The 14,441-nt window shown below is 36.5% G+C and overlaps 1 protein-coding gene across 5 annotated transcripts in view; it reads left to right on the plus strand.

Moving 5' to 3' along the window:
• The window catches only part of arhgap39 (Rho GTPase activating protein 39), a 297,088-nt gene that overhangs the window by 99,228 nt on the left and 183,419 nt on the right, over nt 1-14,441 (plus strand). Inside the window, exons 10-12 of one of the 5 annotated variants that reach the window (XR_012396147.1) lie at nt 4,801-4,970; nt 9,272-9,860; nt 13,452-14,007. The exons of 2 other annotated variants lie outside the window; for them this stretch is intronic. Coding sequence is in view for 1 of the 3 variants with exons in the window: in XM_009295018.5 (XP_009293293.2) it covers nt 4,801-4,970; nt 9,272-9,466 (365 nt within the window). In the remaining 2 variants the exon portion in view is untranslated. Of the gene's footprint in view, nt 1-4,800; nt 4,971-9,271; nt 14,008-14,441 lie in introns of those variants that run through there. 2 more of the 5 variants (XR_012396148.1, XM_009295018.5) reach the window with 2 other exon arrangements.

The following is a 14,441-nucleotide window of genomic DNA, read 5'->3' on the forward strand; positions in this document are numbered from 1 at the left end:
CTGAAAACGACTTTCGCCTCTCTGATTGGGGCTTTTCCTGAATATTAAGTAGCCTAACACACAGTTCAGTCCTGAATCTTCTCCGTGTAAGTTCAGACTTCGCAAGTTTGATCAAGGCTGCATCTCTTCTTCTCAGTTTGATATGGAAAACATACCGAGGACACGGGTAAATCTTCAAAGGCAACAGTGTACTTTATAACTTCATTCACATCACCTTGGCTACGTTGTTTCACTTTCTCAACAATAAAATGTAAACATGATTTAAGGAACTGCCTATTTTCATTTTATTATTAGCAACTTAACAGACAGCAGAAATGTTGAGGCGTCGTGCTGCATATATGAGCGTCATCTTCACTGTGTGGATATTTATAACAAAACGGAGCCGATAACAACTGTCTCCTTTCAATTTCAGTGAAAATACGAAACACACCCTCTCTTTTGCTGAATATCAGTTTTAATAATCGATAATGGCCATTATAAAAGTATAACATACAATAAGTTTATACATTGTAGGAAATAAAGGCAAGCGATCAGTCAATGTACCTGGATTAATCATTAACTTATCTTTGCGCTTAACCAAAACATGTTACCCGTGAACAAGTAACTTAATAGATTCCAATGACCAAAGTCAGGGAATTGGCCTATGTCGTTAGATAAAGACAACAACATGAATGAAATATCACGTTTAGCAAATATAGTGAGATTAGATCCAGCGGGAGATGCGTGATGAGCAGTCCGACAAGCAGAGCTCTCATCTGGGTAGAATGCTGGAGCGCTTGCCCGAGAGCGTCTGTGTGGTCACGTGATGTGCGTTTTCAGCGTTTTGGTGTGGACGGAGAGCAGTTCAGAAACGCTGGGTAAAACGCGAGTGTGGACGTGGATCGTTTTCATTCTACAACGCCGTTTTAAAACTAAAACGCACTAGTGTAAACGGGGCCTCAGGGTGGTCGTGTGGACTTTAAAGGGCCATGAAACCCCCTCGTTTCAGCAGGGTGTTTTCACACCTCTACTTTGGAAAAAGTCAGAAAAGTGGGCGTGTCCAGCTCTGTTTAGGGGGGAGTGTCGGAGGAACTAAAGTGGGAGGGTGTGGGAGTGTCTATTTGGGCACGCGCGAGTTTCAGAGTCAAAACACACACACACACACACACAGGGGAGAAAGTGATGGTGTTTAACCTACATGGGCATCTGTAGTCGAATTATTTGCCAAATGATTAAATGGTGGACTTTAACTGCAGTTTGGCTCTTTCATTCAGGGAATTCATTCATGTCCCTCGCAACAAACGAGATCTTTGATTCGAGGAGCTGCTCTAAGCGTGTATTTTTTCATGCAATGTTTGATACCGCACGGCGAATGAGAGAAAAAAACCCTCCGCATTTCCAAGAAACTTAGATGCACACGGCAGGTAGTGTCAGAAAGCCGCGTGTGTTTTTCCGGTCACAAAATGCGGCGAAAATCCTACACGAGGTTAAAGTTTGGTTGTGGTGCTAACATGTTTACACTCGGTGCAATAGTTAACTTAGTTCGATACGAACAAACTGAATAAACAAAGAGCACTGGTCGCTCACCTACCAAATCTGTAGAGACAGGACAATCACCAGCAACTAGAGCCGCGTCTTTATTAAGAGGAGACTACAAGCGAATCCGGATCTCAGCGTTTGCAGATGAGAACAGCTCTCAGGTAAACAATAATCCTCCTTAGACACGTAAGTTATTGTTGTCGCGCGTCGTGTACACTGTTAATACACATGTGACTCCAGCTGCGCTCTCACAGAGAGAAAATGAAAACAAAACTTCACTGCAGCAAACTATAAAAGCAACACTTCACACTTGTTTTGCCAACACAACGTGGCGTCTCTGTCGTCTAAACACTGCGACAGTAATGAATATTAATGAAGTTGCACAATAGAGCGCGCTGATTGGTTTGAACCAAGCCTTACTCATGCATGAATGCAGCACACTGTAAGACGTAATAAGACACACTCTGGCACAGACGTCCAGTCTGCACGCTGGAATACACGCTATTATGTCATGACCGAGACGCAGCTTCAAAAATTAGTTTCAAACCGGAAGTACGAATTTGCTTAAAATAACGCAAAAACAACCAATTTACACTTTTTAGTGAAATATAGGTGTCCTAATAGTGTTTTTAGCAGTGTGGGACACATATACCACTGTCAACAGCTCAACACATATGTTTTGGTGTTTCGTGACCCTTTAAAAGCAGAGTTTTTGCCTCATGACTTCTTTCTGCTTTCTCCATCCTGATTGGCCAAAACAGTGATGGCATCAGCCTGAATGATGTGTGTTTTTGTAATATCCAGCAATGATGCATTTATTGAACCCAGGCTCATTGAAAATAACATATTTCTGATGTGCTGGAATATAGACAGCGCCCTCTAGTGATTTTGTCATCTTTAACGTGTAACAAAATAAACCTGGAGTAACATATTTTACGTTTCAGTGTACATTTAAGATGACAAAATCACTAGAGGGTGGTGTATGTTTTTATTTTAAATATGAAATACGTTACTTAGGGTACCTTTACTTGTACGTTTCAGACGTTTCTATATTTCTGAAATATGTTACTTAGAGTTCCTTATATGTTTCAGATGTCGAATCCACTAGAGGGCGATGTCCATATTTCTGAAATATGTTACTTAGAGTTCCTTTCCTTATATGTTTCAGATGTCGAATCCACTAGAGGGCGCTGTCTATATTTCTGAAATACGTTACTTAGAGTTCCTTATATGTTTCAGATGTCGAATCCACTAGAGGGCGATGTCCATATTTCTGAAATATGTTACTTAGAGTTCCTTATATGTTTCAGATGTCGAATCCACTAGAGGGCGATGTCTATATTTCTGAAATAGGTTATTAAGAGTTCCTTTCCTTATATGTTTCAGATGTCGAATCCACTAGAGGGCGCTGTCTATATTTCTGAAATACGTTACTTAGAGTTCCTTATATGTTTCAGATGTCGAATCCACTAGAGGGCGATGTCCATATTTCTGAAATATGTTACTTAGAGTTCCTTATATGTTTCAGATGTCGAATCCACTAGAGGGCGCTGTCTATGTTTCTGAAATACGTTACTTAGAGTTCCTTTCCTTATATGTTTCAGATGTTGAATCCACTAGAGGGCGCTGTCTATATTTCTGAAATACGTTACTTAGAGTTCCTTATATGTTTCAGATGTCGAATCCACTAGAGGGTTATGTCTATATTTCTGAAATAGGTTATTAAGAGTTCCTTTCCTTATATGTTTCAGATGTCGAATCCACTAGAGGGCGATGTCCATATTTCTGAAATATGTTACTTAGAGTTCCTTATATGTTTCAGATGTCGAATCCACTAGAGGGCGATGTCTATATTTCTGAAATAGGTTATTAAGAGTTCCTTTCCTTATATGTTTCAGATGTCGAATCCACTAGAGGGCGCTGTCTATATTTCTGAAATACGTTACTTAGAGTTCCTTATATGTTTCAGATGTCGAATCCACTAGAGGGCGATGTCTATGTTTCTGAAATATGTTACTTAGTGCTCCTTATATGTTTCAGATGTCGAATCCACTAGAGGGCGCTGTCTATGTTTCTGAAATACGTTACTTAGAGTTCCTTTCCTCATATGTTTCAGATGTCAAATCCACTAGAGGGCGCTGTCTATAATTCTGCAAATCTGAAATACCTTACTTAGAGTTCCTTTCCTTATATGTTTCAGATGTCGAATCCACTAGAGGGCGCTGTCTATATTTCTGAAATATGTTACTTAGTGTTCCTTATATGTTTCAGATGTCGAATCCACTAGAGGGCGCTGTCTATGTTTCTGAAATACGTTACTTAGAGTTTCTTTCCTCATGTTTCAGATGTCAAATCCACTAGAGGGCGCTGTCTATAATTCTGCAAATCTGAAATACGTTACTTAGAGTTCCTTTCCTTATATGTTTCAGATGTCGAATCCACTAGAGGGCGATGTCTATAATTCTGAAGTATGTTACTTAGAGTACCTTTTATTGTACGTTTCAGATAACAATTCCACCACAGGGCACTGTCTACTTTTTGGAAAATCTGCAATTTGTTGCCTATTGTACATTTTGTTCTACATCTAGGTGACACATATGCTAAAGTGCGCTGTCTATATTTTAGCAAATCTGAAATTCTTTATATAGGGTATGTTTTGTTACGTTTCAGATGAAAAATCCACTAGAGGGCACTGTCTACATTTTTGCAAATCTGAAATATGTTATATGGGTATGTTCTGTTATGTTTCAAATGGCAAATCCACCAGAGGGTGCTGCCTAAATTTTTGCAAATCTAAAAAACATTACTTAGAGTATCTTTTATTGTACGTTTCAGATGATTAATCCACTAGAGGGCACTGTCTACATTTTGGCAAATCTAAAATGCGTTACTTAGGGTATGTTTTCGATATACGTTTCAAATGACAAATACACTGGAGGGTGCTGTATATATATATTAGCAAATCTGAAATATATTATTTAGGGTACGTTTTGTTATGCTTCAGATGGCAAATCCACTTAAAGGCACTGGCTACATTTTTGCAAATCTAAAATATGTTACTTAGAGTATCTTTTGATGTATGTTTCAGATGACTAATCCACTAGAGGGCACTGTATATATTTTAGCAAATCTGAAATATGTAATTAGGCTATGTTTTGGTATGTTTCACATGGGAAATCCACTAGAGTGCGCTGTGTACATTTTCACGAATATGAAATATGTTACTTTTATGCTGATTTCTCAGTGTTTTTCACAGTGCACTGTGTGTTTGTGTGTGTGTAGCGTCTCTGCTGAAGCTGTGGTACCGAGAGCTGGAGGAGCCGGTGATTCCTCATGAGTTTTATGAGCAGTGTGTGATGAACTACGACAGTCCTGCGGCCGCTGTTAATGTCGTCCTCAACCTCCCTCACATCAACAAACTGGTGCTCTGCTACCTCATCCGCTTCCTACAGGTCTGTCTGTCTCTGTGTCTGTAGATCTGTCTGTCTGTCCGTTCATCTCTTTTGGTTTTGGTCTGTTTAAGCCAAAATGAAGTCCAAGCCAAAAATGCAAACACAGGCAACAGCTTATTTCATAATTCAACTCGATTCAGTTCACGTTTATTTGTAGCTCTTTTCACAATGATTATTATTTCAAAGCTGCTTTACAGGTGCACATTACTACATTCAAATTATTACAAATACTCTTATGTTCTTTGGAATAAGCTGCATTTTGTCGGCCGTTTACCTCACCTCAACAAACAGCCCACCAGAGGCCACGATGGAGAGGTACTTGGCAACAATGCCTGATGAGAAATCCTCCAAACGCTTATAAATAACCCACGCAATAGCAGAGTGCATTAAAATGCTGCCGCTAATGTGGTGGGAGATGGTCTCACAGCGCAGTATTCAACAAGCAACTAATGTGTTAATTTAATTGCATTCTCAATTGTTACAACAACGTGGGATTAGCGAGGAAATGTGGGATCATTTCTATATACAATGTCCCATAAATACATGCAAATTGCTTATATGACATACAAGTTCATATTAGGATTTCACATATATAAAATATATGTAGTATATACAACATATATTACGAAATATTGCAAAAATGGCCATTTACCTATTTATTTTTCAATTTTATTTATAATTTCAATCATGATAAAGCCTTTAGTCTAATGTATGTTAATATATGCAAATTACATATGACATACAAGTTCATGGATTTCACAAGTAAAAAAATAAATAAATAAAATAAATAAATAAATATATATATATATATATATATATATATATATATATATATATATATATATATATATATATATATATATATGCAACACAAAATATTACTAAAATGGCTAGTTCCTGTTTTTTTGCAAATATTATATATAATTTCATTCATATTAAATCCTTTAGTCTTATATATGGAAATATATGCAAATTGCACATGGCATAAAAGTTAATATATAAAATATATGTAGTATATACAACAAATATTACAAAATATTACCAAAATGCCCATTCATCTATATATTTTTCGAATGTTATATATGTCATTTCTGTCACAGTTGAGGTTGGGGAAAAGGAGCGAGGACTCAAATGGTGCAGCAAATATTGGGTATTTATTGATAAAAATAAAAAGCAAAACAGCAAAACCAACTACCCCGAGGGGAAAAACACTAGCAAAGCAAATAAATACACAATTAAACATGACTGGGCAGGCTGGCAGGGGTCAGAACTGGAAACACGACAGGACAACGCAACATATGATGACAAACTAGCACAGGACAGCAGACATGAGGAGAATATAAGGTGAAGTAAATTAACACAAACAGATAAACTTAACTAATAATGGGTTAACAAGGAGGGTGGGACTAGACAAAAGACATGCACATGACACAGAGAGACAATACAAGCCATGCGCTCACAACACGCAGCCAATGAGGGTCAATCCGCGTGTTCATGACAACAAAAGCACGCGGTGCATGTACACAACACCAACAGAAGACTAAACGCGAGACACTAATACACGATGAATGAAAACACTCACCGTGCACTCACACACGCAGCGTGCATGTTTCATCCCAGCGCTGACCGAAACCGAAACCAACTAGACTGAGACCCTGGAATGAAACACCACCGGCAGAAAGACGAACATAATTACAAATACATCATTTCAAACATAATAAACACTTTAGTCTTATATACGGAAATATATGCAAATTTAGTTATATATATATATATATATATATACATATATATATATATATATATATATATATATATATATATATATATATATATATAAAGTACATGTTGTAAATGCAACATATCTTACAAAATATTACAACAATGTTCATTTATTTACATTTTTCATAAATATTCAATCATAATAAAACAAACCAAAAAAAAATCTAAATCAAACCAAAAAATCATAAAAAATATATAATATTTCTGTTGTATATGCATCATATATTACAAAATGTCACCAAAATGGCCATTTACCTATATATGTTTTTTATCATTATATATCACTTCAGTCATAATAAACCCTTTAGTTTTATATATGGAAATATATGCAAATACATATGACATACAAGTTAATGTTTGGATTTTGCATGTATAAAATGTCGTATATGCAACGTATATTACAAAATATTTGCAAAATGCCCATTTAGCTATATATTTTTCAATCTTGTTTCAATCATTATAAACCCTTTAGTCTTATAAATGGAAATATATGCAAATTATATATTACGTACAAGTTTATATACAAAATATGTTGTATATACAACATATTTTACAAACTATTGCAAAACTGGCCATTTATCTATATTTTTTTCAATCATTATATGTATATTCTATTATAATACACCCTTTAGAAATATACAACTTCTACCACAATACACCTTTTAGTCTTATAAATGGAAATATATGCAAATAAATGACATGTATGACATAATAAGTTCATATTTGGATTTTGCATATGTAAAATATATGTCGTATATGCAACATTTATTAAAAAAATATTGCAAAAATGGCCATTTATCTGGATTTCTTATATTGTTATATGTCATTTTTATTTATATACACCCTTTAGAAATATGCAATTTCTATCATAATACATCTTTTATTCTTATGAATGGAAATATGTGCAAATAAATTACATTTATGAAAATAAAATATTACAAAAATGCCAATTTAGCTATATATTTTTCAATCTCATTTCAATTATAATGCCATTTACATTTATGTTTTCAATTAATTTATAATAATAATAATAATAATATAAAATATAACATAATAATAACAAACACTTTAGACTTATATATGGAAATATATGCAAATTACATACAAGTTTATATATAGAACAGTAGTATATACAACATTCAAATTATTACCAAAATGCACATTTATCTATATATTTTTCAATAGTTATATATGTCATTTCAATCATAATAAACAATTTAGTCATATAAATGGAAATATCTGCAAATAAATTACATTTATAACATGCAAGTTTAAATTTGGTCTTTACATATTTATAAAACACATGTCGTATATGCAACATAAATTACAAAATAATATAAAACTGTCATGTTACTTAATGTTTTTCAATTGTTATACATGTAATTTTAATCATAATACACCCTTCAGTCCTATAAATGGAAATATATGCAAATAAATTACATTAATGACACACAATTTCATATTTAGATTTCAACATATATAAAATATATGTCATATATGCAAATATAACAAAATATTACCAAAATGCCCATTTACCTATGGATTTTTCAATTGTTATATATATAAATTCAATCATAATAAATCTTTTAGTCTTATATATGGAAATAAATTACATTTATGACACACAATTTCATATTTAGATTTCAACATATATAAAATATATGTCGTATATGCAAATATAACAAAATATTACCAAAATGCCCATTTACCTATGGATTTTTCAATTGTTATATATATAAATTCAATCATAATAAATCTTTTAGTCTTATATATGGAAATAAATTACATTTATGACATACAAGTTTTTTTACAATATTTGGTTTTCACATATGTATAATATACATGTCGTATATGCAACATATATTACAAAATATTACAAAAATGTCCATTTATCAATATTTTTTCTGTCGCTATATATCATTTCATTCATAATAAACCCTTCAGTCTTATACAAGTCGATCTTGTTTCTGTCAGCTTTGTGTTTTTGACTGTTTGGCGCCATCTAGTGACTGAATAATGCGCAGGTTAGTGTATACTCCATCAGCTGTTTTGATTTCTGTCAGCTTTGTGTTTTTGACTGTTTGGCGCCATCTAGTGACTGAATAATGCGCAGGTTAGTGTATACTCCATCAGCTGTTTTGATTTCTGTCAGCTTTGTGTTTTTGACTGTTTGGCGCCATCTAGTGACTAAATAATGCGCAGGTTAGTGTATACTCCATCAGCTGTTTTGATTTCTGTCAGCTTTGTGTTTAATTAAAGGATCAATAAACTATTATGGCTCAGAACAATGTTTTGTGTCTACTGTTTATGTTATGTGTCAGGTAGTCGTGTAAAAAGCGGGATTTTGTGCATATAGTTTTCACAGAATAAACCCCTTCAGTGTTTCACATCAGGCTACTGATAAACGTGTCAGGCGTTATTCTGTGATAACAACCTCCTGGATGTACTCTAACTTACTGACTCACTCTTTTAATCTATATGTTCGTCTAACATGAGATCTGTGTGCTCTCCATCCGCAGGTATTTGCTCAACCCGCTAGTGTCTCCATGACTAAGATGGACGTCAGTAATCTAGCGATGGTGATGGCTCCAAACTGCCTGCGCTGCCAGTCGGACGACCCACGCGTCATTTTCGAGAACACGCGCAAAGAAATGAGCTTCATCCGCGTGCTGATCCAGCACCTCGATACCAGCTTCATGGACGGGGTGCTATAGCACACACACATTAACATTCACACCTAACACTTCTTCAGCGCCCACTCAACAAACTCCCATCGTTTACTCATAATCACACCTTCCCCAAAACCGCACCACAACATTAGGTCGACAGATCCACCGCCCCGTCCCATAATGATGATTTTTGAATGTTTCTGAGTAGATCTCTTAACCATCCGTCTTCACATGATAGTGACTGTCCTGCTTTGGTTTCTAGCGTGCATGTATTGTGTGTGCCGAATGTGTCTGTTTTTTTTAACTCGACTGACTTGTAGAGCGGTCCGTCCGATTTTTTTATATGATTAATTTATTTGTTATTTATTCGAATGAGGGGTTTGTAAGTATCGTACTGCCTTTTGAAATAGACAACACATTCTCTGTCCTCACTGATCACATGCATTGGTGTGTGTATGTGTGTGTGTGTGTGTGTGTGTGTGTGTGTGTGTGCGTGATGAGATCAGGTTTAAATCAAAAGTATTGAGGTTATAGATTGAAAAATAATAAGCATAAATAAAAATATATGGGTGGCACAGTTGTTAGCACTGTTGTCTTACAGTATGAAGGTCGCTGGTTCGAGCCTCGGCTGGGTCAGTTGGCGTTTCTGTGTGGAGTTTGCATGTTCTCCCCGTGTTGGTGTGGGTTTCCTCTGGGTGCTCCGGTTTCCCCCACAGTCCAAACACATCCGCGAATTCATGAACTAAGTTAGTTGTAGCGTGTGCACGTAAGAGTGTATGGGTGTTTTCCAGTACTGGGTTGCAGCTGGAAGGACATCCGCTGTGGCTGGAATAGTTGGCGGTTCATTCTGCTGCCATTCCTGATGAATAAAGGGACTAATGAATGAATGAATGACGATATTAGATATCCCTAAAAACCTTCATGTTTTCACAATGAAAAAAATGTCGCGTACGTTTCCAAATTATGCCTTCAGAGCTTTTAATTTAAATCACAGCATCATGATTGGTCCCGTAATGGTGATTGACATCTGCTCAGCTAGCCAATCAGATGAAGGGGGAGATGACATCACTCCAATGCAACTAGAAATCCAAGCACAGAACCATAAGCACACCACAAAAAGTATTTAAGAGCCCCTATTTTGCATGACAAAGGGTCATATTTTGGTTTTAGGGGTCTCCAACAACATGCTGATAAGCGTGCAAGGTCACATAACACTTTCATTATCTTAAAATCTGCATTTATTTTGACCTAATTATCCCAACGACTCCCATATGATTCGTTTTTCCTCCTGATGACCCAGTCTGTTGCGATTGGTTGACTGCATTCAGCGCGAGACAGAGAGAAACGCCCACCATGATTATGAAGTAGCATAGAGTATGTGAGAGCTCAATGTAGGAGTGCAATAAAGCAATGCAGTTAAACACCAGCATATTATTGTGCGTTCACATTAAAATCGATTCATTTTCAATGGGAGCCAGCGGCGCGGCGCGTCTACGCCGGTGTGGGCGTCGAGGAGAGTTGAAATCAAGTCAACTTCATAGTACTGAGAATAAGGTTCGACGGCAACCAATCGGAATGGAGACGTCCATTGCTTGAGAGGATTCCAAAGAACGGTCCTCTGAACTTTGGATTCGACTACAGTTCTTCCCAAGGGTTTTAGTATTGCAGTTGCTCAGTTTCCAATTATTTATGATCTTTTCTTTTTACGATGACATACATAAAAAATGTAAGTACTGGTGAGTTACTGACATGCACTAATGTTATAAATGTTTTTTTTCTTCAAAAAAGCTTGAATCTCATTTAATATACGACAAAAAAATCGACGAATCCCGCGTTGCAGCACAGCACTAGGTCGGCTATACTTTGGTGTTGTTGTAAAAATGAACTTTTAACCCTTTATTCCCCGCAGCCAAATCTTTGTCTATCAGTGGTGCAGTAGGTAGTGCTGTCGCCTCACAGCAAGAAGGTCACTGGGTTGCTGGTTTGAACCTCGGCTCAGTTGGCGTTTCTCAGTTTGCATATTCACCCTGCATTCGTGTGGGTTTGCTCCGGTTTCCCCCACTGTCCAAAGACATGCGGTACAGGTGAATTGGGTAGGCTAAATTGTTCGTAGTGTGTGTGTGGATGTTTCCCACAGATGGGTTGCGACTGGAAGGGCATCCGCTGCTGGATTAGTTGGCGGTTCATTCCGTTGTGGCGACCCTGGATTAATAAAGCGACTAAGCCAACAAGAAAACGAATGAATGAATGAATTTATGCATGTTATTTTTCTATCTGTGGCCTCAATACTTTCGACTAGAAACTGATCCCATAGTGTGTGAGTGTGTGAATGAAGAATTGAGTGTGTGTTCATTTTTTTGACATCCAGCGCTACTTGTTTTATACACTATTGTGTACGTCTCACTGAACTGGTACAACACAAGTGCCCCTCATAGTGACCTACCTGCGCTAAAGGTGAAGTGTGTAATCGGTTTGCAGAAATACCTTCATTTTGACACTCTCTGAAGAGAAATCAGCACACACTGATAGATCACAATACATTACATGCTTCACCTGGAAATTCTCACGTACACTTTGGGGAAAAAACGATGTCTTGTTTTCCAGCACAAATGCCTAATCACTCTTAATTCAACTTGGATGTTAAGATATTAAGCCACATTTTCTGAATAAATGTATCAAAATTAAGCGAATAATACAAAGTCAAATATTATTCACCTTTTGAAACCACTGACCAGTGAATGCATCCTCATTTAATAAGCAATAGTTAGTGATGAGTCATTGAATTATTCGAAAATAACACAAGTATGCATTATTTTCTATAAGTTCAATGACCTAAAGGCATTTATTCAGCTTATACTATGGTTCCCACAGCTAAATCCACTGTTTAGATGTTATATTTGTCAGGTTTTTGCCTTCAAACTACTCCTGTGTGTAGCACTAGTTTCCTCCACATCTTCCAAAGCCTTCTGTTGTGTTTTGATGTGATTTCTGACTGTTGCAGCGGTGAAATAACTCAAATCAAGCAGGGTAGTGATATGGAACTACAAAACCTGCCGAAACTACTTCAGTTGTGCATTTATCTGAAATTAATTAAACTCCTTAGAATGATCATCAGCCAATCAGAATTGAGTATTTGACTGTTGCAGCGGTGAAATAACTCAAATCATTTAGCGTAGTGATATGGAACCGCAAAACCTGCCGGAACTACTTTAAATGTGTGTTTATCTAAAAACAAACACCTTAGAATGATCATCAGCCAATCAGAATTGAGTATTTGACTGTTGTAGCTGTGAAATAACTCAAATCATTTAGCGTAGTGATATGGAACCGCAAAACCTGCCTGAACTACTTTAAATGTGTGTTTATCTAAAAACAAACACCTTAGAATGATCATCAGCCAATCAGAATTGAGTATTATACTGTTGTAGCTGTGAAATTACTCAAATCATTTAGCGTAGTGATATGAAACTGCAAAACCTGCCGGAACTACTTTAACTGTGCGTTTATCTGAAAATAACCAAACACCTTAGAAAGATCATCAGCCAATCAGAATTGAGTATTTGACTGTTGGTGCTGTGAAATAACTTAAATTATTCAGCGTAGTGATATGAAGCTGTAATGTGCTTAAAACCTGCCGGAACTACTTAAGCTGTGCGTTTATTTGAACATAACGGCACACCTTGAAATTCTCATCAGCCAATCAGAATCAACCATTCAATAGACGTGTGATATAATGTTATATAGAGCTTAAAGCAACATATTTTTTGTTGTTTTTATGATCATTTTCCTAGCAACAGAGAGTGTAAATGTTCTGGAAATAAACCTTCCTTAAAATAACAACGCCTTAGAATCCTCATCAGCCAATCAGAATCAAGCATTCCGTAGACCTGCTGTAAAAGAATGTTTATACATTTGTGCTGGTTAACAAGACAAGAGTTTTTCCAAGGTATTCACACACGCATACAAAAACACTCATTTACACACACACACACACACACACACACACACACACACACACACACACACACACACACACACACACTGATTTGGTTTTTGGTGCTCGTAATGTTCTATATCACACTGCCAAACACACAATATTGTTATTCTGTGGCCATTCCTGCCTCCAGGAGGCGTATCGCTGAAAAAAAACAAGAGAGACAGACAATAATGGATGGAGAGATAAACAAAAATAAAATGAAATGTGAGAAATGAAGGGGGCGTTTGCACAACTTTTTCCGATTTTAAAACTTTTAAAGCATTTCGGCCGTTCGTTTACACAACAGCAGCATTCTGGGGACCTGAAAATGCAATGTTTTTAAAGAAACAAAGTACAGTTTATAGGCATGATGAGCAAGAAACACAATAACAATGGTAGACTACAGGAGTGAATGAATGTGCACAGGCGCATGGTATTTCTGCCCAAACTCAGAGCGACATCTACTGGCCTGGACATTTAGAATATGGCGCTTTTCGTTGTTTCACTAGCTATGTTTCCATCGATCTCATTTTGTATGTACATTTTTTGGAATATTTCATTTAAAAAAAAAAAAAGCTGCAAACATTTTTTTCTTCATATTGTGACGCAGTTCCAAAAGAAAAGGAATAATAAATGAGAAAACAGAGGTCGTGGCTTGTTTTGTTCTACTGCAAGCTGATTGGATGTAGTAAAGTAGGCGTTTCATTCAGTAAGATGGGGAAAAGGGTCAATCTATGCTTTTAAAAAAAACCACTCTATTAAGTTTAGGGAAGAAAGAGGGCGGATCAGTTGCTGCTTTTAAAACACTATCGGTTGGGTTTAGGGAACGAAGAGAGCGGGTCCATTGTTGATTTTGAAAACACTGTCGGGTGGGTTAGGAAAGTGGGTGAGCGGGTCATTCTGTGCTTTTAAAAACACTATTGGTTGGGTTTAGTGGGTGGGTGGGTTAATTGGTGCTTTTGAAAACTATTGGTTGAGTTTATGGAAGTGGGTGGTCAGTTCATTCTGTGCTTTTGAAAACACTATCGGTTGGGTTTAGGGAAG

This window comes from Danio rerio, chromosome 20 (assembly GCF_049306965.1).
Source record: "Danio rerio strain Tuebingen ecotype United States chromosome 20, GRCz12tu, whole genome shotgun sequence".
Classification (NCBI taxonomy): Eukaryota; Metazoa; Chordata; class Actinopteri; order Cypriniformes; family Danionidae; genus Danio; species Danio rerio.